The 23,205-nt window shown below is 47.0% G+C and overlaps 8 protein-coding genes across 8 annotated transcripts; 5 read left to right on the forward strand and 3 right to left on the reverse strand.

The window, feature by feature from the left end:
* Positions 1–1,966: 1,966 nt before the first annotated feature.
* On the reverse strand, positions 1,967–2,966 carry F5891DRAFT_1130084 (uncharacterized protein; the record flags this gene model as incomplete). The annotated part of the gene is made up of 6 exons (XM_041364483.1): positions 1,967–2,488; positions 2,516–2,531; positions 2,610–2,680; positions 2,702–2,734; positions 2,793–2,849; positions 2,892–2,966. The coding sequence occupies 6 exons, from the start codon at positions 2,964–2,966 to the stop codon at positions 1,967–1,969; spliced, it is 774 nt and encodes a 257-aa protein (XP_041222619.1).
* Positions 2,967–4,112: 1,146 nt separating this feature from the next.
* On the forward strand, positions 4,113–5,280 carry F5891DRAFT_1192469 (uncharacterized protein; the record flags this gene model as incomplete). Its single annotated transcript, XM_041367606.1, has 6 exons — positions 4,113–4,223; positions 4,271–4,441; positions 4,504–4,668; positions 4,727–4,894; positions 4,945–5,099; positions 5,154–5,280. The coding sequence occupies 6 exons, from the start codon at positions 4,113–4,115 to the stop codon at positions 5,278–5,280; spliced, it is 897 nt and encodes a 298-aa protein (XP_041222620.1).
* A 974-nt stretch (positions 5,281–6,254) lies between these two features.
* F5891DRAFT_934800 (uncharacterized protein) lies at positions 6,255–6,553 on the forward strand (the record flags this gene model as incomplete). The annotated part of the gene is made up of 2 exons (XM_041374028.1): positions 6,255–6,332; positions 6,401–6,553. Coding segments are annotated over 2 exons (231 nt in total), but the record flags the coding sequence as incomplete, so codon positions are not given.
* Positions 6,554–7,492: 939 nt separating this feature from the next.
* Positions 7,493–8,143, forward strand: F5891DRAFT_1192470 (uncharacterized protein; the record flags this gene model as incomplete). Its single annotated transcript, XM_041367607.1, has 2 exons — positions 7,493–7,696; positions 7,748–8,143. 2 exons carry the CDS (start codon positions 7,493–7,495, stop codon positions 8,141–8,143), a joined length of 600 nt encoding a protein of 199 aa, XP_041222622.1.
* A 3,523-nt stretch (positions 8,144–11,666) lies between these two features.
* F5891DRAFT_1130085 (L-Aspartase-like protein) lies at positions 11,667–14,460 on the forward strand (the record flags this gene model as incomplete). The annotated part of the gene is made up of 13 exons (XM_041364484.1): positions 11,667–11,674; positions 11,835–11,913; positions 12,531–12,616; positions 12,669–12,825; positions 12,882–12,968; positions 13,022–13,125; positions 13,179–13,320; positions 13,377–13,508; positions 13,558–13,647; positions 13,700–13,978; positions 14,026–14,089; positions 14,145–14,271; positions 14,322–14,460. The coding sequence occupies 13 exons, from the start codon at positions 11,667–11,669 to the stop codon at positions 14,458–14,460; spliced, it is 1,494 nt and encodes a 497-aa protein (XP_041222623.1).
* Positions 14,461–15,467: 1,007 nt separating this feature from the next.
* F5891DRAFT_1192472 (uncharacterized protein) lies at positions 15,468–15,963 on the reverse strand (the record flags this gene model as incomplete). Its single annotated transcript, XM_041367608.1, has 3 exons — positions 15,468–15,491; positions 15,544–15,789; positions 15,847–15,963. 3 exons carry the CDS (start codon positions 15,961–15,963, stop codon positions 15,468–15,470), a joined length of 387 nt encoding a protein of 128 aa, XP_041222624.1.
* Positions 15,964–16,978: 1,015 nt separating this feature from the next.
* Positions 16,979–18,582, forward strand: F5891DRAFT_957767 (uncharacterized protein; the record flags this gene model as incomplete). The annotated part of the gene is made up of 7 exons (XM_041375510.1): positions 16,979–17,364; positions 17,424–17,532; positions 17,586–17,776; positions 17,823–17,961; positions 18,016–18,144; positions 18,258–18,412; positions 18,462–18,582. The coding sequence occupies 7 exons, from the start codon at positions 16,979–16,981 to the stop codon at positions 18,580–18,582; spliced, it is 1,230 nt and encodes a 409-aa protein (XP_041222625.1).
* Positions 18,583–19,965: 1,383 nt separating this feature from the next.
* Positions 19,966–23,144, reverse strand: F5891DRAFT_1149981 (uncharacterized protein). Its single transcript, XM_041365115.1, has 4 exons — positions 22,461–23,144; positions 22,094–22,402; positions 20,378–21,908; positions 19,966–20,328 (listed from the first exon to the last, which is right to left on the reverse strand). The coding sequence occupies exons 1-4, from the start codon at positions 23,130–23,132 to the stop codon at positions 19,973–19,975; spliced, it is 2,868 nt and encodes a 955-aa protein (XP_041222626.1). The 5' UTR covers positions 23,133–23,144; the 3' UTR covers positions 19,966–19,972.
* Positions 23,145–23,205: the final 61 nt, after the last annotated feature.

The following is a 23,205-nucleotide window of genomic DNA, read 5'->3' on the forward strand; positions in this document are numbered from 1 at the left end:
AGTTGAATGAGCAAAATGTGAGGTCTTCCATGTCGGATTGCAGAGCATGAATAAGAGTGTTGAGAAGGTGAGCATGACTGAGAGATAAAGATTGAGAGTTGAACAAGCAAAATGTGAGACCTTCCATGTCAGATTACAGAGAACAAATGAGAGCATCAAGAAGGTGATCTTAAAGAGGTGAGTGTGATGCTAAGAACCCATGAATTTGTAGCGTGCTTGGCATTGTTTATCAGAGCTGCTGCTCCCAATTGTGCCTTGCTCATGGCAACCAATGGGATCACCCTGGTGGCTCTTGCAGTAGCAAGGATCATTGGCCCGGCGTGTGCAGCTTCAGTCTTCTCTTATTCAATGGAGGAATGGCATGATGTGTAGTTAGTATACTATTTCTTGATCATAATTGCATTTATTACAGTAGATGCTGCTCTATTATCTCATCTAGTTTCGCATCCGCAGAGTCCAGACAGTGAGCTTTAGCCACACATCTTCTGGGCAAGTACTCCATCAGGAAAATGCCAAATTTATGTAGGCACGTGCTACCCACAGCCACCTATGTAGACCATGCAATCCTATATACACCTCGTAGGACATGTAGTCCTCATATATGCCAATGAAAGCGAAATAATTCAACAAGATAAATTACGCACTGCCATGTTTTTTTTCAATCTCAATCTTAATCCTTTGAGCTCTTGTCCACGCCACCCATTCAATGGTTTTTGCAAGGTAAGCCTCATGCATGCGTGCCATGACACTCACAAACCAGCTTTCGGTACTCAAAAGCTGAAGTATTTGGACTTGGACCAAGAAAATAACTCACCACAAAACACTGCCAAGTGGTGAGCACTGTCATCATGCTGGCCACGTCTCACCAGCTTCTGACCTTAATTTTGTAGTGTTCGTTACCAGTCTCTGGACCGTGTCAAAGAGTCACATATCAAAAGGTATGTCATTTTAGTACTATGGTGTTGCTGCTAACCTTCTTGCAGGCCCAAACGAGAACTCAACAGGCAGATTCCCTTGGAGGCAGTCCAGAACCTCCTGTGAAACACCTCCTCAGGCCATCCTCCACTCAATTTCACCAACATTTCTGCTGCCACCGTGATTCCTCAGATACCTGTACCCCCCTACCATGAAACTTCGACTTCTCTAGTTCCAACCACACCTGTCCATCCTCACCGCCAAACACTGGCCCCTCTCACTGTCTCACAGAATTACATGTGTAGACTTGTCGCAGAGCGTTGGGATGCAGAAGCGAGACATTGCGAAGAGGCTCAGAAGCACAGCTCTTAGAAGTACAACTTGCAGCACACAGAATCATCAGCGTAATTGCAGTAATGGTCAATGCCTTGAACGAAGGATGAGTGGATAGGATGTGTGTTGGCGGCTGTGCACTGATGGCCTGGTTGCTGGGCTGCAAGTCATCATTCGCAGGCTGAATACTGGTAGTTTCATCATTTGGGCCATCGTTCTCGCTATCTTCGTCTTCCTCGTCTCCACCAGTTTGCAGCTCCTCGAATCTCTCCAAATGCCAGTCAAGGTAAGTGGAGAACTGGTCAACCATCTTCTGCCTCATCAACCATTTAGTCATCTGCACTACATAGTCTCGCTTGTTTGTCGCATGGTATGCATTTTTGGCAAAATCAATATGCAAACATTCTGGGAACTTAGTGTTGAACCCATCTGCAGAACCGCGTGACTTGATGGAGTCGACATAATGTAACATGGAATGGAGCTTTGGAATATTGAAATCATCGCGCACTCCGAGATCCTTGAAAATGTGCTTATGTGCATGGAACTTGTCCAGCGCATTTTGGAGCGCATCTAGAGTCTGAGAGGTGTGAGAATGAAACTGAGCATAGAATATGAAATCAAGCACTGCACGCGCTGCATGAAATACCGAAGGTTAAACTGCGCCTGCAAGGACACCAAGAAAGACTTGCTGCATTTCACGGTGCTCTGTTCCTGTCCACTAAGACATGAGCGAAATCCCTTTGGAGAAATAGCGAAGACCGGGGTAGTTGGTCATTGTGCGATATCGTTCGTCAATCTGCGCTTCCCCTGCAATATCAGTACACCACTTGAGAAGATGGTCATGGAAGACTCCTTTATGGAGTTGATGTAAAATGTCCAGCATCACACTAGCGAAGATGTTGGCATGAGGAAGATCTGCCCAGAATGGATGATAAACAGGATGCAGGCCTTCTCGAGTATAAGCTGCTACTCTCCGGCCAGAACGCTTGTGCTCTAGTATAGTCATCATCCAGTCTGGGTCACGTAGAAGGGAGTCAAGAGGTTCGCCTCGATTGTCACGATGAACACGGCACTTGGGGCAAAAACTCTTTTTCATGCATGCCACAAGGCACTGCTCAGGGTGATCTGCAACATAAGCCACTAGGATAGGATGCACTCGGTGCACTCTGCCATCAGCACAGACCATGTCAACTCCCACATGTCCAGCAGCAATCAACGGTTCCAACAGACAGCGCATGCACTCATGAAACAGTCAGTAACCTGCAACTGACCGAGTGCCTTTGCTAAAGCAGTCCAGCTTGGCAACAGGCAAGTAACCGACTAAGATAGTGGTGTGCATTCATGGTTTTTGATGAGTCGACTTCTCAATGTTGCCGATGGTGAGATAGACAGGCCATGCTGATTTGTCTCCATGAAACTGAGGCAGACTCATCTTGTCAGATGCAAGAATGACAGGTGCTATCGTGGCACCTGGTGGTAGTTTGCCCTGTAGAATAGCCATTGATTAGTAGTAAGCTTGGCATCAAATATAATTTGAGACTCACCTGCATGTCCCACCACAAATCACAAGTCCACATCTCATTGTATATATGAACCTTGCCCTGGCCATCTTCATAGGCTCATTCGGGTGCAAAGGCCATCACATCCTTGAAGGCAGGATTCCCGATGAGTTCGTGAATGCATTCCACAGGATCGCGGCGCCATAGCTCCAAGTCCATTGTCAACATTTCCCCATCGCCATCAAGCACATCTCCTGCGACCTTGATGAGGTCACAATGCCAGTCAGGGCCTTTTGTGGAAAGCCGATCAATCTTCTTCAAGAAGGACTTGTTGGATGTATATGAGGGTCTTGTCCGGTCCTTGATCTTGGTAAGGAATTCCTTTCAGTCACGCAAACACCATCAATGAACACCACTCACAATTGGCAGTGTTAGAAACTTGTTGGTTTGAGTCTGCCTCATGTTCTGTATCAGCCACTTTCCAAGCTCCCACTCATCTTCATCCTGAAATGGGCCCACATCCCATCATGGCCGGTTTCTAATTCTGCTTGGATCCCATGGAACTTGGTAGGTACATTCTCCTCATCCATTGAAGGCACACCTGCTGAAGCCTCCGCAGGGTAGGAATCAATCCAATGTGCATTGCCAGGTACCTCCGTCATCACTGCTATCATCCGGCTGGGGTTCCACAAACCCCCCATCAAGATCAAATACATTCACACTGAAATTTTGGAGTCGTTCGAGCCACTTTGTCCGACAACTTGGGGACCTTGTAATGTACTTGTTAAGTCCAGACGTGGTCAGGACCCATTGGCCACAATATTTGCATGTAGGCATGTTGAAGTAAGTGCCTCTCGGTCTGAAGCTGGCCAATACTGACAATTGTGCAAATTTTTGCAATCCCACCAACTACTATATTGGTCATTTGCTCTCTCGATCTTGTCTCTTCCCCGGGTCCACCCACAGTCTCAATCCCGGCCCTGCCCACCATATTGATCATTGGCTCTTTCGATCTTGGCTGTTCCTCGCCCACCATATTGATCATTTGCTCTTTCGATCTTGTCTCTTTCCCGCCCATGATCATTTGCTCTTTCAATCTTGTCTCTTCCATCATTTGCCCTTTCAATCTTGTCTCTTCCATCATTTGCTCTTTCAATCTTGTCTCTTCCCTGCCCACCATATTGATCATTGGCTCTTTTGATCCTTGCCAAAAAGGCTCCCATTCCTTTCCGAGGACACCAGGGGTCGACTTGTCTCTCTCTGTTATGTCAGATTAAGGTTTGGACCTGTCCTGTATCCTCCCGTGAATGGATTATCCAACTGATCTGTTTTTTTTCTTGTGATCGCAGTCATTTCTTGACTTTGATGTCTGCTCGTGGCCACAAGAAGAAAGTCCAGGGTGGTCCTGTCCCCACAGATCATGGTAATAGCTCACTACCATTGAGGGACTCCAACTCGTCAAAAAAGTCAAGATGGGTGAGGGTGGTACTCGGGGGCATGTGCGATCAGCTGACTTCAACAAGCTCTATGCATTAATGATCCATCTTGCAGTTGGACATTATCAATCAATCCTCGCCAATACAATGATTTATCCTAATGACATAGAGGCATGCAAATGGTCGGGCCAAGCATGGGCGGCAGCTTGTTGTTCTCAAGGTGTTCGGATTGATTATGATGAGGATGCTTATAAATTGGTAAGTTTTTTGTTCTGATTGCTATGACTCGCTCCAATGAAAACTCTTCTGTATATGTATAGATCACAGAACATGGCTCTAATTTACGCAGCGACCTCAAGACTGCTCTGCGCCCACTGGTTGAGACAGAGTTTGGTTTCAAAAACGACAAAACTCCAGAGGCCATCAGATTTAATGCAGAGCTCACATCTACTCTCCTTGGAAACTGCAAGCTTTTCACATGCAAGGTGACCATACACATACATTCTTTGTGTGCGGTGGTGTGAACTGACCATGAACTAACAGAACTGCAAAGCAGGCAAAGGTCTATTTGAAGTGGACATCATCCCCAAGGGCATCACCAAATGGTGCTATGATAGGAAGAACTCGTTGGGTGCCATGCTGACAAGCTACTTCAAGGACACTACTACTGGTGGGGCGAGCTTGGGTATCATTGTGGCAGTCCTTACTGGGGTGAGTGTTCAGTGACTAGGCTTGATCTCATGATTAATTGGCTATCATAGATTGAGGCTTGTGTGGTGGAGTGGACCACCAGCACCAAGATTGAATCATGCTTCTACAAGGAGCGCTATGCTGCCATCTTCAAGACTTACTACAAAATGCTGGTTGACTTTGACATTTTGCCCAAGATTTGCAAGAGGCTTCTAAAACATGCTCAGTATGTGATCCAACAAGCTTGATATTCGTTATTCCTGCTGATAGATTGACACAGGCACCATGCAAATGTTCCCGAGGATCCAATTAGAGTGGGTGGCACGTCAGAGAACTTCTCGACTGACGAATTCACAGCGGCAGCGGCAGAATGGGATGGGCGTGTTGAGTCGGACGACGAGTATTAGCTACTGCAACTTGTTACAGTGTTTGAATGCAATGATATTGGTGCCCATGTCATTCTATTTTGCGACACAATGCGTGATACGAGCGCTACCCAGCCTATCTAGTCCTGTGTATTTGGTGTATGTATGCTAAATACGGTGCCTACATAGGTCATACAGTGTACAAGTGTGCCTATGGAGTAGCTACATAGTGGGTATTTACCTAACAACATATACAATCTATGTAGGCTACATAGGTCCACGTAGGTATCGCACAATTTCCTGATGCTTGTGGTACTACTACCTATACTACGTGAATATACAGTGCAATGTTAGTTAGACTCGGAGTGATCGGGTGGCCCACCTCTGCCTCCATTCAAGACTCGAGAAGAATGAGCTGCATAGAGAGGAATGCCAATGGACATGTTCATTGCCATTTAGGGCTGGCCACCGTAGGCCGTATTACGGGGATGTACGGTGACATAATACGGGTGCTGTACCCATACCATCGAGGCTTTAGAGCTCTCATTGACGGTTACGGTGTACGGTCATTCGAGTACCGTATGACACCGTAAGTTTACGGCCATATGTACTGTCATATGGGACATACAGTTCTACTTAGATCTGTTACTGGTAGCCTCATGTCTTATTTCGATACTGGCGACAATGCTTCTCATTCTAACGATTCTAGACTCTCCTTCTCACGTCTCACAGCGCACCTAAGCCCCCACCACCACAAACTTACTTTCGCCACCAATAGCATACGCAACACTACCTTCGCCGAGGACAACAACAAGTTCTACTATGAATTGTCACTCGATTTTGGCACCCTCAACTCACTAAAATCAACAATGGAAGACGGCACTGATTACCGCTGAAAAGCACCCAAGCACTATTTACAAGTTGGCTGTTTCTCAATTTGTATTTTCTCTATCTAATTGGCCAAGCTGCAGCTCATTAAGTCAGATGATGAAGAAGAGGTCCATGATATATAGCAAGAATTTGCCTTGCTTGATTATGATATCTATGGAGTCAGTGCTGACTCCTCAGCTGCTCAAAGTAAATGGCAAATGAAGGTACATCACCATGCATAATTTCAATGTGCGATTTAGTGCGAACAACAATTTGATGACCGTCACTTCAGAAACAACTCCCATTCCCACTCATTTCTGATCCAAAGAGGTCGTTGATAGGCATTCTTGAGGCTGGTGATGGAAATAAGACGAAACACAGTCATTTTGTCTTTGAGAAAAGTGGTAAGCTTTTGGATCAGCGAATGCCTGTGAAGCCGGTAGACAGGTGTGTTCCATGTCACTGTACTGTGTTTTTCTTTCTCATTCGTCGATATGGCATACCTCAGTCCCCGTCTAGTGTCGAAATCATCAAGGCCAGAAGTCGAACATGCTAATTCATATATATGTTGTGCTACACAGTTAGTACTATTGTAATTTACTAACTCAACGTTTTTTCATCTCCTGTACGACCATATAGCCGGTTGTATGACCGTATGATGACCCGTACCATACCGTCGAACATTTTGAATGTATTGTACGACAGACGGTACGGTACGGGTAGTACCCATAAGCCCGCCATAAATTGTACGGCCATAACCGTATACGGTTACGGTGGCCAGCCCTATTGCCATTGGACAGATTCGAGACCAGCATTGTATATACTGGACATGAAGTGATTAAATGCTGCAGTAGTGGAGCTCACTGTTGCTCATAGCAAGCATGAATGTTTTGGCAACATGCTGCAGCATCGACCATCCTGCTGTGACATGCTGGCATGATTTAATATTATTGTTAGGTGTGCTCTGAATAATAAATACAGCGGACTATGAAAAATGTATGCGGCATGACGGCAAATCGAACCGTCACTAAAGATCCACCATAGTTTTATTCCCGCGGGTGAGAATTAGCCATTTGTGTCCGACAAAACCCAGAGTCTCTCACTAACGTGAGAGTCGAATAACTACTGATTACACGTCACCATATTAGTAAGAACTCTTGAGTCTTGGATTATCGATATTAGCGACCTGTGCTGCCAGAATTGAGGATGAGTGGCTCTTCGGAGTCGACCAGCAGCATTTTTTCAAAGACGAACCAGCCTCGGTCTGTCTATTCAACTTGTTTGCCTCGAAGTTCATTTACATTATCAGTAATCCAGACGATCCAGGAGCAGTCCACCATCCACACCGCCCACATCCGAGTCAGTGGCACCTGATAGCTCTCCTATGAAGGACTTTGGCTTGGACACCAAGACCAAGTCTGATGCTGCTCCCGTTGATGAGGGTAGTTCCAGAGCGACGGTGCAAAGTATTGATTCTGGTCGTTATGGTCGGCACAAGTTGAAGCGCTCTCATCTCCAGTACACCTTACATGAAGGTGGTGAGGAAGTTGGCTTGCCCTCGAAGAAAGCGAGATCGTTAAAAACAACCGTAAGTCACAACTTAGATGACAAACTGAAGTCCAATACTCATATTTCAAAGTGGAGTCAACACTGTCACGGTGCTCCAGGTACTGACAGCCTGAATTACCTCAATGAGCGCATGCTCGAGCTTTCCCGCATCACTCGCCGGGCTCTTGCTACTCGCCTCAGATATCAACGCATTCGCGCTCACGAACTACAACTCATTATGTCTATACATGAAGATGAGACCGAGCTCACACAGACGGAGTTGAAGGACATTGATCTCCAGATCGGATCGATCCGAAACATGCTTCGTGACGGGGGGATGGTGACGATAGGGGATAGAGGGCACGAATTTGATCCTGGTGATGATGATGACCGTAAGCCTTGGCGCGCCAGTCGTTCCTCCGACAATGAATCGGTACGCATACTTACTTCTGGATCTGATGAAAGCTGTTCAGAACTGGATGAATAATTTGGTCTATGGTGTCTGTGTTATTATTTAATTTCTCTGATGGCAGTTTGTTCATAGTGTGTACATGTATCTAGTACTTTTGTTTTTTTGGCAAGGACAGTGGCTATCGTGATGGTGCACATCACCACCCCAGTTGTAACATCATGTGTACGGGTGCTACGTGCGGGTCAATTGTACTAAAATGGAGGCCACCCGTCCCGGGTTAGTAAATGATACGGAATAAAACTACTATTGAGCTCTATGACATTGTCTCGATCATAGTCAAGGCTGCCAGCATCCTCACGAGCTCGTTTCCCTTGTTTCTTTTCATGTGCTCACTAACTTGAAGTATTTGTGCGCTTTCTTGCTGGTCCATGTTGGCACCAGTTAGTACGGTGCTTGCGACGTTGAGCACTCGTACTGATCTCACCCAGTTGACATTTCGACAGCTCTCTTCAAACTCCGTACTCGATACAGATTCAGTATGTTGAGTGCGAAATAAAATGGGCATATAAAATGATTATTGAAGATGATAAGCCTCGTTCATACATTGGCTCACCCAGGCCTGGCAGGCGAAGCGTGGAGTTTGAGGTTTAGCAGGTACCCGGGTTGTGCCGATGAGCCTTCAAAGCGCCGCGAATTCGGCCTCGTTCATACACCACACCACACCCTCTACCCATGTCAGGCCCTGTTGGCAGGCGAAGCGTGGAGTTTAAAGGTTAGCAGGTACCCGGGTTGTGCCGATGAGTAAGTTGAGGCTTCGCAATTCAAGTGACTGTGACAAACCTTGATCCCTTCCCTATTGAACTTAAAATCATCAGGTAGTCACCCCAAAGTCTATGCAACTGTATTACGATTATATGTGCACAAGGTTATCACCGACGGCGGCGGCGATCAATGCCTCGTGTCAGAAGACTTTCGCCCTAGTCCGAGTAGCCAACAGCAAGGTAACTCTATACCAATCTCCCTTACTAGTACTAATGCCTGACTATCATATGATAGCTCCTTTCTGACGGAGTTTATACTAACCCAGTGACGGCTCAGCTGTATGGGTCTTATGGTGGCCGATAGGTTACGCGATCCTCTTCTATTCTCCGACACGCTGCTGTGCTAACCGAAATCGAATCTTAGTAGTATGATCCGACTAAGGAATCACGGCAGGCCGCAAACCGAACCGTAAGCTATAGTCACCATACACCCTCGATCCCTACGACGATTGAACTTTAAACCATCAGGAGCCACCCCACAACCCACTCGCATGATGAGTCAATCATGCAGCCTTATTACGAACTCATCGTGGCACGAGGTTATCCGAGTGGACGGCTGCGGTGGCTAATGCTGCCTCGTACTTACCAGAAGATCGAAATACCCCTAATGATTAGTAAGTTTATACAGTATCCAGGTGTCCAATCCTTTTGATGGGTTTTACGCTCAGGCTAGCCTGAGCAACTCCAGCAGGCCAATCCTTCCTGAATTGAATTTGAAAAAAACTGCTCCGACTTAATCGACTTGCTCTAATTACATTGCCTCTATCACGAACATGCAGCAATCTCGTGCAGTTGAGTCTACTACTGGCACTATGTCCTATCAACGCAGAGTCAATGATATGACTGGCAGGCACCGCACCGCACAATGGAGCAACACACAACGTTTGCATCCTTACCACGACTCGCGACTGACTAACCTGACAACATCAACCGCCCCACCCACTTCCTGGAGTGCTGTGCTAATGCCAGACGATTTAGAGAGCGCTATTTGCCAGTCGGAAACTACGACGCATTCGGGGCGACCCGACCCTCTGAGACTAACCGACTACCCATCAGAAGATGTAGAAGTAATCGAGTTCGCGCGTAGGAGAGCGGTCATGGACATGATCATGACGAGAGGTTGGTGCATAAATACGATGAGGAAACAAAGACAAAGCATGCACCGTTACGCTAGAGAGATAGTCAATGAAGCGAAAGTATCGCTTGATCACCCTGGTACGTGCTACAGTGACCGTGAAGCTTACCGTGCCACGTGCTGATTTACGGCCAGGGTTAGAGATCACGTCCTCCGTCACGACCCTCGTCATCCAGGCCTTACCGTCCTGTCGCTCGAAGCTTATCGAGAGCACAGAGTCAGTGTGCACACCTTTTTACCATGACTCCCTCGAGCCGCAAGAGAAACTGTCCGCTAAGGGACGCATACAATATATGATGGAGCGTAGAGCAGTGATCTACAACTCGAGCGAGCAGCACACATATTTTTTGCATGGTCACAAAAATGGCCGACTCGTTCTGTTTTCTCACGATGGCTTGGAAGCCGCACATCACCAATATTGGTATCTAAATGAGAACTCGCCTCTATTCGATGACGACATGAGGGAAATGCTCACGACGACGACGTGCCCTATGTTAGCGATGTCAGGGGTTTCGGTAAGAGACTCGTAGCCTAATTTTCATGTGCTAATAGTACCGCACAATGTTTTAGGTCATGTGCTTCGTCGATCGATATGCTGAAGGCCGTCTTTCGATGTCCGGAGATGTCATAAAGTTTAAGGGTGATCAGTATGCTGACAAGTACCGCACCCTAAACCTGTCTATGGAAGCCGCCTTTAATTCCAACCTTCATCGTGAGCCAATGACGTTATATTTCCAATATCTACACGACAAGGGAATGTGAGTTGGTCTTAACAGTCTGACGGTTCCACACTCATGTTTTTGGCAGGCGACTCTTGTCAGACAAATTGGGTCTCACATCACCGGCTTTAATCTACCTTCCTACGTCACCGGATGAACTGACACAACCATCTGCGGCAGCAAACACCACTACATCTCACAATACTGCCTCGCATAACATTGCCCTGCCCTTCCATATCTCACCGCAATTCCAGCAAACAAGCCCTTTCGCAACGTGGTCGTCAACCGCTCATTATGTACAGGACTCTGACTCAGCTTCCGCCGTCCACCAGTCAGGGCAGGCGCTTTACTCAGGAGTGGAGTGCTCGGCGTATGTGCAGTCGGACATGCACACGCAATTCGCACAGCAATCCTATCCACATTTCTCAGCGAATTCAATGCATGACTTGTCGTCAGAAACCCCCCAAGGCTCCTTCTGGAGTGAATCATCGGAAGACCCCCAAGGCACCTTTTGGAGTGAGTCGGATGTACAATCCAACGCGTACTAGTAACCTCTTGAGGTGAGCAAAATCATCGACTTCCTCTGACACATCGGCTGAAAAGCAAACCTTAGTCTTCGTTCTACCAATGATGATTGTATGGTGCCTGACAGGAAATGGATGATTAAAGGCGTTCATTCATATTTTCAAGTTAGTGATGGGACGCCTGCCGCAGTGCGTGCAAGAGTTGATGATGATGATGACTCATGATGTAGCAGTTACTATCTCAGTGATATTTGAATTTAACAAAGTGACTCATTGCGCTTACATGAATGGTAGTTTGTGAAGAGTAAAGATCGTTGCAAGAAACGAGGCATATGCCCGCAGGGCCATCCATTGCCGCATTAGACACGGAAAAGTCCGACTTGAGTCATGTTACGTTTCATGACCAGGCGACGACCATCACTCCGCTGCACTGGAAGTTCGGAGAAAGTACGGATCTTCATCCGATTTTCTTGATGCTGATGACTCTCTTGTAGATCTTATTTCTCAACCGATATGGTAGAACCTCTTTTGATCAGAATCACGGAGCCTGTGCAGACGAGAGAGCAGTTTGAATTTCACGCCAAAGAGTTTAGCGTGCGTGACTGATGCGCAAGGTGAGTTTCTGTTTATTCAGTATTTCTTTTGTGTTCGTGCGATATGTTTGACCTGTGAACGAACATTTGTTCCATCCGCTGCCAGCGGATTATCGACACTCGAATTCAAGCTACAGAAAGAATTTATCACGAGTCATGGTTTCAGCCCCAATGCGTTCTTGCAGATGGCTTTCCAAGCGGCATACTTTGGACTTTATAGCTTTATGGATTAGGATGCTCTTCAGCCATTTCATGCCCTCTGTAGGTGCTGATTTAGCAGCGTAATATTAATCTAAAGTTGGTTCTCTCAATCTAGTCTTGCGTCGTCTACGCCTACTGATTTGTAGGGTGTTCTCGAGCCGGAAGATATTCACGTGTCAGCCGAGACCTAGATTGTACCTAACAGCTATCACCTTTGCAAGGGCTTTTACGAGCCCTTAATATTGCAACTAGATCGCTGTGAAACCTGTGGCTATCAAGAGTGAGTAGCACTGCTCTTTTGATCGAAACTACTCATTTATAGCGCATATAGTCTCACCACCGGGTCGAACTGCTTCCGCCTATCACTTATGTAACAGGCTAACAGGGACTCCTCCAACTACGCCTTACGTCTCGTCATGGTAAGTTAGTTTCTCGCACTCAGCAGAGGTGATCACTATATCTATATCAGTCAAACCAGTCCTTCCGCACTGAGCGTGACACCTTCGGCGAGCTCCAGGTCCCAGCCGATCGCTATTGGGGAGCACAGACACAACGGTGTGCATATTTGATCTGATGTACATACTTAATCACTGAATCTTTCTCCCAGGTCGCTACAAAACTTTGATATTGGTGGTCCCTCACAATGGCTACCGCCTCCCCTAATCAAGGCCTTTGGCGTGGTGAAAAATGCAGCATCCATCGTTAACGCTAGCTATGGCCTAGATCCTAAAATAGGCGAAGCCATCCAGAGAGCAGCTGATGATGTGAGAGATTGCGTCCTGGGCTTCGGATGTGTGTTTTGAATTAAGCTTTTCTTCAGGTCATTTCCGGTAAGCTCATGGACCACTTCCCCTTGGTTGTCTTCCAGACTGGAAGTGGAACTCAAACCAACATGAACGTAAACGAGGTGAGCATATCAAACTCTCGAGCGCTCAGCAGCTTTACCTCATTTGTTAACAGGTGATTTCGAATCGTGCGATAGAACTTCTTGGCGGCGAACTCGGTTCCAAGAATCCGGTCCATCCCAATGACCATGTCAACATGAGCCAGAGTAGTAACGACACGTGAGTTTCCGCACGAGGACTGCTTAATTCAACGAATTTACTGGTAACCGTAGCTTCCCAACAGCTATGCATGTCGCCGCCGTGACTGAAATCAGCCACTCGTTGCTTCCGGCATTGACAGGACTCAGGGATGCACTTGACGAAAAGGTTCAATCATTCAGCCACATTATCAAAATTGGACGCACGCACTTGCAGGTATGATTCTATGAAAAGGTCGGCCTTAAATTTGAACGCCGTCTTATCGTCATCAGGACGCTACCCCCCTGACCTTTGGCCAAGAGTTCAGCGGATATGTCCAGCAAATCGATAATGGCATCGCTCGTGCTAAGGACGTCCTCCCTCGCTTACGTTTTCTGGCTCAAGGTGGAACTGCTGTTGGCACGGTGAGGTCATCTAACATCCAACGAATATAGGCGCTAAGGTGTCGTGCAGGGTCTTAACACCAAGAAGGATTTTGATGTGAGGGTTGCAGCCGAGATCTCCAACATTACGGGCTTGAAATTCCAGACCGCACCAAACAAGGCAAGACATCTCGCAGTTTGTGCTTTGTCTGACTTCTGATCAAAACCCTCAGTTTGAGGCTCTAGCTTGCCACGACGCCCTTGCCGAGGCTCATGGTGCTCTGAATGTCATCGCTTGCTCTCTGATGAAGATCGCTAATGACATTCGATTCCTTGGCTCTGGTCCTCGCCGTGGTTTCCGCGAACTGATGCTCCCCGAGAACGAACCTGGCAGCAGTATCATGCCCGGTAAAGTCAATCCCACGCAGTGCGAGGCCATGACTATGGTCACTGCTCAAGTGATGGGCAACCAGACCACTGTCAGCATCGCTAATTCCAACGGACACTTCGAGGTATCCATTATTCATACGACGCATTGACATTTAATGATTTGTTTTAGCTCAATGTCTTCAAACCCGTCATAATCATGAATGTGTTGCAGAGCATTCATTCTCTTTCTGATGGTAGGGGCTCATAACTCAGACTACACTTATTGGCCCGCTTATTTGGACTTGTCAGCTTCCCGTTCATTCACAAAGAATTGCGTGGTTGGCATCCGAGCTAACAAGAAGCGCATCAACCATCTCCTGAACAAGAGTTTGATGCTGGCAACAATCCTGAACAGCCACCTTGGCTATGATAGTACGTGCTAATTATAAGTGTGCAAATCTGCTCGAAGTCAATCATACTTTGCAGATTAGCCAAGGCCGCAAAGAAAGCACACAGAGAAGGAACAACGCTGAAGGAGGCGACGGTTGCACTCCAATTCCTGACACCCGAAGAGTTTGATGAGAAAGTACGCCCGGAGCTGATGCTGCACCCAGATGACGAATAGTCGCAAACTGTTCATCATCACCATTTATAGCGCTGGTCTTGTTGTAAGAGCTGTGCTGGGTAGCTGTCGAGTATCAGTGCGTATTTTGATCTAATACCACCTCTGTCTCTATCTCACTTCTTACAATTGAGAAGGATCTACTAGCTATCGAAGAAGAGCAGCATCAGTGGTTCGCATTCGCTTAGTCTTTCAGCTCTGTGCGTTGCCACTTCTATTTGTCTATGTTGACATGGCGGCTCACCTTGTGTTAGGGTTGCCTTCTCTTGTACTTAGGCAGATCATCGTTTATGGACGAAGGGCATTTATGGTTGGTATTCTTTGTCGGGTTTCCTTGTTGTGGCGGCATTGCACAAGGTCACAGTTGGCGTGCATTTCAGATCGTTCGCGTGCTCTGTCCACTCACAATGTGATCACAGATGGTATTACTCTCGCCGTATTGCGTAGCTTCCAAGGCATTGGAGGCGCCGCTACAATACCACCTTCAGTAAGTTATTCTGAGAGGCTTTTGATACAAAAGCACTCACTCGCTTACTTAGTTTGGTATCCTAGCGCATGTGTCCCCGCCGTCAAGAACACGTTCAATATCATTTTCTACCTTTGCAGCGGGTGCTCCTGTGGGTGGCGCATTTGGCATGATTATTAGCGCTGTCCTGACTGAGCTCACCTCGTGTGTCATGGTTACTGATACATGCTGAATTTCTCACTGTCACCCAGGACGCCGCGTTGGTACTCTATATGGCTGTAGCAAGACTCTCATTGGAGTTTCCGGTCTTATTTCATTCGATGCTGAGTTTCCCTCCTCAAAATTTGTCAAACGTGTCCACTGGATCGATGCTTTGCTTGTCACAGTTAGGTTACTTTTGACTATATTCGTACTTGGTCAAGCAGAAATCGCTTCGGATGACTGGAAAACCCCATTTGGTAAGAATCTCTGGTCACACCGGCCATCAGCTAAAATCATCGACGGATATCATTGCGCTCCTTATTGTTGGGGTTATTCAGTTGCACTATTTCTGGTTCGAGAGCAGAAGCTGGAACAAATCATCGACAAAGATCGGTATTTATGTGGACGCCACCACGTACCTCCTCTCCGTATTTGGTAATATCAAGGACTGACTGCCATTCGGTGCCCGTTTTCTCGCGACAGATGCGCTTAGTGGGAGCACCAGGCGGAAACGGCTGCTTGGGCGCACGATACGAAGAGATATGATTCTCCTTGTTGGAGTCATGCTCGAAGTCGATGTCGACATCATCACGCTTCCGCTTGCGGCGGGTGTTGCGGGTAGCCTGTGCTTGTACTACGCCACCGGCTCGATTAGCTTTAGCTTTCTAATAGTATCACGTGAGTGCTGCGAAGTAACACAGACACTGAACTTCTGCACTCACCTTCTTTTCACTGTCCTCCTGTTCGTCATTCTGCATAGTGGCCGATCTCTGATTTTCCGAGACCCTGTCTAAAAGTGCCGCTTCGACAGTCTTCGGAGGATGTTTGTTGTGAAACATTGGCAGAGTTACTAGTACGAGTGGAACAAAACCCGCTCGCTCTTATTGTCGTGAGCCTGGTGACGTCGTAACGTTAAGTACACGCGGTTGCACGTCATATTCAGTGGAAAAGTGGTGTTCGCGACATCCATGCGTCGTCATCGTCGTGCGGGGAACAACGATCAGTGACAGCTTGGTGAGCTAACACACATACGGTAGGTCTAGAATGGCTTAGTATAAAATTTTTATGAAATGTTCTCAAAACTAACTTAGTCGACGCTAACACTACTGGTGGCATATGCAAACACCTTAAATGAAACCTCGCGCTATTGCACCAGCCTGCATACCTCGGTACGGTCAAATGTCCCTCGACTAGTCTATTATCATACCTCAAAGGTTTGTTTTCGTGAATGGCACCTCTTTCACTAATTAAACACCGTCTCTTTTAGCCGTCGTAACCGTCAGCAAGCGATCGTTAAATTAAGAGCCTCCGAGTATCCGAGTATCCGAGTCTTCAATGAACCGCTTAGTACTACGGAGTAGGCTGCCATGATCCCGGCCATCACGGCGACTATAATGTACGTCAGCCTATCAGGGAATTTACCTCCCCTCACCATTAGCATCGACGCAACTCCGAGTTAGGTTAGGTAGGGGGTTGAACGGACGCTGAGGAGTTCTAGTGAGTCCGATTATCAATTAGGCTGGCGAATAATGACACTAATAGTTGTAGCCGCAAATTGACTCGACCTGGGTCACAGCCATCATAATCAGAATTACTAACGGAGCCTATTGGCCTACTAAATGGTTCTTTCCGGTAGTTTGCCTACTACGCGTGTCAAAGCGACTCTCGTCCGAGCTACTCAACCGTTTTCGCAGTTCCAAATCGTGTTCTCGCCGGTATTTTTGTTGACTGTATTTAAGCTGTCGACTAATATATAAAGAGTTAAGTTTCTTTTTCTCATCTCGGGCTTCTCCTTATTCCTTGCTCATATATAACCAGACATTTGCTCACTTCTTCCTTCTCTAGTCGGTCTCGATGTCGCACACTGAGGGCAGCCTGTCGCATATCAAGGACCGACAGTATCATGACAACGACCTCCGGCAGCCTTCATCGGAACCATCGCAAGCACAGCTAGCATCGGTGCAGGCTCGGCAGAGACGAAGAATTGCCGAACTGGAGAACCAGCTGGTGACCCTCGAGTCGGGGCGTGCTGTAAAAGAAAAGTATGGACGTCATGTGATACTGGTGCATCATACCAGTGCATTGAGTTGGCTTTACTCACTATCCGCCAGGCAGGTGAACTACTATATGGCTCAAGGAAGAGCCATCAGACGAGCTGTCGCTTTGTTTGATAATATCGAGGATCTCGTCAGCGAGAATGATAGGAGATACGATGCCGAGGATGAGGAGACTTCTCTCGAGTAAGCCTTTCCCCTCCTGTCTCGCTACAATGAGCGCACTCATAGATTTATTTACACAGGCAAGACAGGCTGCAGGGAGGGTACATCACCCTAATGAACACCTTGCCATGGTTCTATAAGAAAAGTTCAGAAATAGATTACGATGAATATATGCGTATGTTGAAAATGGTGTGCTTTACTTATCTCGACGATTGGCTTTGTCGTGCTGAGTCTCTGTTTAGCTTAGACAGGGTGCTGACAGCGCTCGAGGAGACGATACCTCCAAGTTGAAGGCTCTCGTTTCCGAATGGGTCAACCGCGAATTGAAGCCAGATCCCCCGGTTGACATGGACGATAAACACACCCGCGGATTCATCAATGATGGGTGCGGCAAGTTGTTATGTCCAGCTGAGCTGGATTGGAATGACCCGACGTAAGTATTGCACTAGAGATTCCAAGCAATAATAACTGTTTATTAGTGTAAGGGCGGGGATTCGAGATCGCGCACAGGGATATATTGTGACGGATCTTTCTTTTCCAGCCTACTTGTATGAAAAATACACCGCCAATTCGGACAATTTGGAGGAAGGTCTCTTTAAAGGCAAAATCTTGCTTCAGGTTTGTCGCAGCAGACTAGCACAGATGGCACTGATCCTACTGTTTTCTTCTCAGAGCTACAAAGCTGTTTTTACGTCGCCCTCGTCAGCAAAGGACGTTGAAGGCGACGGTGATGGCGCAGACATCATCGAAAACAACAGACGCGCCAGGAAGGCTTCTTCTGGAATCAAGGTCAAGAAGCATGTGGCACAAATTATCAAAATGGAAAAGGTTACCCCTCGGTCGATCGCATACATCGTCTGTCAGGTAAGTGATAGTACTTGGTCTGTCCACCAGCTGAAAATGACTGCTGGTAGGTACGATTTGCATTGTCATCTGTTACATCATGGCGGTCCGTCGATGGTGATTTCGACTACGTGCAATTCTGGCAGACCGTCGTGGACTTTTTTGAAAGGCCCCCCGGTCGAGACGCGCAGCGCAGAGTCAACAGACTCCTCGAATGGTGGACTAGGTGGAGTATATACACTTTTGATGCGCTCCAACTGATCTCTGTTGTGTAGAAAAGTCTTCGGAAGGAGCCGCCGTGATGACCTTACTGATGATGCACGGGCCAACATGTCGGTGAATGCTCTCGCAAGGCAGAGAGCACGAATCGATGACGCCGCCTTCGACTCGGAATAAATATCTATCATTGATTTATTATCCTGTTTTCAAGTGTCCCTGTTACTATCGTAGTTTGTTGTGAATCTCATGACTTGATAATATCTATCTGGTGTGAAATATATACTTGCCAATAGTCATGTATCACACCACCGCCACGACACAAGGATATCTGAGGACTTGCTGGCATTTACAACAATTATGAATGAATTCCAAATGTCATCCTTCAAGCTACAGATCTTAGTTCTGTCCGCTTGTTTTAAACAAGCTGGGTTCAAGGGATATAGCACGAATCACGGAGGCCTCTGTATTTTTTGGTCTCCACGCCAATCACTGGATGGATTTCCAGGATAAAACTAATTGAAGGCCATATCTGACTCGAAACCCCACTGAATATAATTGCCATAGTTGGCTGATTCTGTTCACGTTGAGACTCTTCGCAGTGTGTCCCTCCGCTTTCCAGAAGCCAGTGTAAATACTCGATGTTGCCCCACGTCGACGTTATCATTTGATTGAGAAGCTAAATTACCGAGGTCTCACAGGCACATATAAGCAATACCCCCGCAGGGTGTACAGTCGCCCAATACTATTGATGTATGGCATAATATATAACTCGTCTGCCAAATGGTAAGCGGAGTACTGGCGTGAGCCATAATACCTCCGCTGGGGAGTTCTGAACTAACGTACTGTATCATGATGATACAGCATGCGTGGCAAGCTACAATTTTTGAGACTGTGTCACAAGTAGTACACCATGGCTAGTCATTACACACCCTCAGAATATTGTATCGAAGCTTGAAGCAGGGTACTCACCAAGCATTGCTCGCTTGGTGAACATATTTCGGTTGTTGCGCAAAGGTATAGCATTTTCACACGGATGCCGAAAGCATCATCTTTTACATATGGGTTGTAATTTCTTGATATCGTCTCCCAAATCATGCGTTTGAGTAAGAAGGTGTTTTGATTTGAAGTGACTCATAAATTCAGCGTCGTTCGCTTCGTCGAACACATTTTCGTCGTCTGGAAGCCGTCGTCTCTCGCATTGCAATCATAAATTATTGACATCGTTTCGTAAATCATGCGTTTGAGTAAGATGGTGGGTTGATTTGAGGCGACTCATAAATTCAGTGTCGATCGCTTCGTCGAACACATTTTCGTCGTCTGGAAGCCGTCGTCTCTCACATTGCAATCATAAATTATTGACATCGTTTCGTAAATCATGCGTTTGAGTAAGATGGTGGGTTGATTTGAGGCGACTCATAAATTCAGTGTCGATCGCTTCGTCGAACACATTCATCAGGGAAAACCTCCTTCACAAAATCAAGGTAATTTCACAAACTCGCATGAAAATACTGAGAATTCGGTAAATTATTTGTATTCAAAGGTATTTCAACAAATTTCATTGTAATGCTCAGACAAGTGTTAAATAAGCATGTCGGTCACTGAAGGGGTTTACAAAGAAGGTGGAACAGCACTCCAGAACAGTGCTACTCGTCCACTCACGAGGTGCCGCTACGCCGAAATTAGGTATAAGATGAATGCTCCTACAGATATCTGATATCTCAATGATGCTTGCCAGACGTTCTCCATGACGAATCAAGCGGGCAACTTTGTACAACCCATGGTGTGATTCCGGTTGCTGGAATGGAGTGAACCATTCCACATAGGCAAGGTGGGTGGGTGGTTGTGCAGGTCCAGCGCGGAATAACACATTCGAAGCTTGATTTGTTAGCGTAAAGACGACACGGACTTGCGCAACACGGTAACCTTCAGTGATCGAGTGAGATTAGTGACTAACATGTTCAATGCACCATACAAAACGCACCATCCACGCCTGTTGTCCCGCCGTCCCCTTCGTTGACCAAAACTGTGTCAAAACGCGCGGGGATCATATGCCCTCGCTTGTCCTCTTGTGATGGTTGACAATGGACAGAATCCACGGTGACACTCGAGTCCTGGATCCCCCGAGCATTGATTGAGTTGAATTTGATCCTGTGGAACGTAGCCACAGTATCAAAGGGAATAATGATGTGAGCGGCCTCGCGTTCGAGTTGTGCTGCAGACAAACCAGGTTGATTTCTCCCGACGACGTAACGAGCCAAAGCTTCAGTGAAAAATGTGGCGCCATACTCCCGCACAATGCGGTCCAACTGGACACGCTTGATGGTCGGGTGTTTAGTCATCTTGATTGCGCGACGATAATCCATGTCTGGAGGTATGATTTCTTGCGGGGCAATATCACCAACGAGACGCCATTGGACAAAGTTGTCGTGCCATAGAATCTTCTCCCGTCTTTCGAGCCAGAGTGTCATTTGAGTGTACTCGTCTTTATGGTTGGTAGCCCTATAGGCATCCTTCGTGAGGTCGATGTGTAAACGTTCTGTGTACTCGGTGTTGTAGTTGTCAGTTGTACCATACGTTTTTATCATATGTACATAGTGACGGAAGCCGTGAAGCTTCGGAAGGTTGAAATTCGAGCGGATTCCAAGATCAAGGAAGATGTCCTTATTGTCGTGAAAGCGTGTTAAGGCATCATCGAGAAGTGCCAGTGTTTCGTCCGTATGACAAGGGTATTGCGCAAGGTACAGGAAATCAAGGATGGCACGAACAGCACGAGTAAGGCGAGCATTGTTGAGATTTCCAGGCAACCGTATGCCAATGACAATGCCGAGCAGGAAGCGACAGATTTGATTGTGCTCCGTTCCACTAACACGCGAGAGATTACTGATACCCTTGAGAAACAATCGGATATTATGGTTTGGGGGAAGTCTACGACAACGAGCATCAATTTCGGCTTCGCTATATGCCTCCTTGATCCACTCGATGAGGTGCTTTACAATACCCTGGTAGAGTTGATGTAACACGTCCGGCGTGATGGATTGGAATATATTAGCATGCGGGAGATCCAGCCAGAATGGTTTGTAGATGGGCTTAATGCCGCGCTCCTGGCATGCTTGTCTCCACAAGTCATAGTCCTCATCAACGAGCGACAATGCAGCGACAATTGCCTCGAGGTCTCGCAGCTTGACAGGAACATCAGGACTTCCCAACTCCTCATGCGGGACATCGCATTTTGGGCATTCTCCAGATTTTATCCCAGTTGTCAACAACTGTTCCGGGTAATCGGCGGAATAACATGCGACAATCGGATGTCCTCGACGCACAACTCCATCCCCACTAGCCATAGCAACACCATCCTTGCCGGGGACTCTCAGAGGCTCCAGAATGTGACGCACACAAGCATGAAATAAATTTGTGGCCGTTCGGCGCCTCGCAGCCTTGTTTGTGATATGTTCGAGTTTTGAGGTTGGTAGATAGGCCAGGAGAATCCACGCCCGTCGAGATGGCTTTCGACGGATCTCCTTCGGAATGTTGCCTATTGTCATATAGACAGGATAGGCAGATTTGTTCCTAAACATGGTGACCTGCGTCTTGTCGGAGGAAAGGATGATGGGTATGACTGTTGCGCCAGGTTTCTCTGCTTCGAGTTCTTTCTAAATGATATTGTGGTAAGTTCAATATGAATCAGAACGTTTTTCAAAAGACTCGCCTGCGTGGACCACCACCACTTTCCTGTATGCATATCATGATACATTCGGATTGTTTTGTCAGCATCGACATAATGGCGTTCGGGAGTGTAGTTGAGGTGTTGCGAGAAATCCGGATCTGAATAAAGGGCTTTGACGCACTCCATGACGTCACGCGAGTACACGTCAAATGCTTCGTCTGCAACAATGATTTCTTCACGTTTGAAACGAGGTCGTCGGCATGGTAAGTGTCGGTCAATGATTTGATTGAGTTCACGGGTGTTTCGATACGAAAGACCTAAGGCATCATGAAGCTATAGAAACGTAGTTAAAAAGTTGGCCCATTCATGACCCAAGAAAATGAAGACTCACCCCTTCGACTGCAAGCAGCTCTGAAAAAGCAGTTGAGCCCGATCCACGAAGTTTTGCCCACTTTGCAACCTCGTAGTCTATGCGAGATGCGAAGGGAGCCCAAACATTGTCTGCGCCTTGCAGAGCATTGTTATAAGACTCGAAAGCGGTAGTGCCAGAGTTAAGTATTGGAGCACCTGCATGGCGCCGCGGAAATTTCTCAATAGTGGGCTGGCGACCAAGGGCTTTCTCCGCTTCTTGTCGTTCGGCTGCATGTGATTGTGGCAACATATCTGACTCCTCAAAAACATCAACGTCGATATCCTGCGGTACAGGATCTGCAGGGCGTTCCCACCCATTCTCAACCTCAACCTCTGCATTGTGATCCTCTTCCTCGCCATCAGAATCCAAAGGAGGCTCCGCCGCTGCAACTTCGTCATTATCATCTGGCCATTCCAGATCTTGTTCGTTGTAGTGGCCAAAATAGTCTCCTGTAAATTCCGTTAGATGACGAGGATCAACATTGTCATCTCCATCATCAAGACCGTCAGAATTCTCAACCTCAGGCTCTGACTGAGGAAAAAGACCAGAATGTTGTAATAGGGCTGCGCATGATGGATTCGTGGTCTTGGCTAGGTGATGGGAGTATCCAGCGTGCTCGAAGTTTTTGGTGCAACCTGGGCAAGTGATCATTTTGTTGGCAACAAAACAGGCGGTAGGTAGTGGTGGTAGGTAGGTAGGTAGTGATGGGTAGTAGAGAGACGGT

This window comes from Suillus fuscotomentosus (assembly GCF_016647785.1).
Source record: "Suillus fuscotomentosus strain FC203 chromosome Unknown F5891scaffold_50, whole genome shotgun sequence".
Taxonomy (NCBI): Eukaryota; Fungi; Basidiomycota; class Agaricomycetes; order Boletales; family Suillaceae; genus Suillus; species Suillus fuscotomentosus.

Bases quoted from the DNA above. Each gene is read 5' to 3' on its own strand.
- F5891DRAFT_1149981 (XM_041365115.1), bottom strand. From the start codon at position 23,132: ATGATCACTTGCCCAGGTTGCACCAAAAACTTCGAGCACGCTGGATAC. The intron at 22,403-22,460 runs GTGAGTCTTCAT...ACGTTTCTATAG, and splicing joins AGCTGCTTGCAGTCGAAGGG to CTTCATGATGCCTTAGGTCT. The intron at 21,909-22,093 runs GTTCTGATTCAT...ATCCGTCGAAAG, and splicing joins AGGCGAGTCTTTTGAAAAAC to CCATCTCGACGGGCGTGGAT.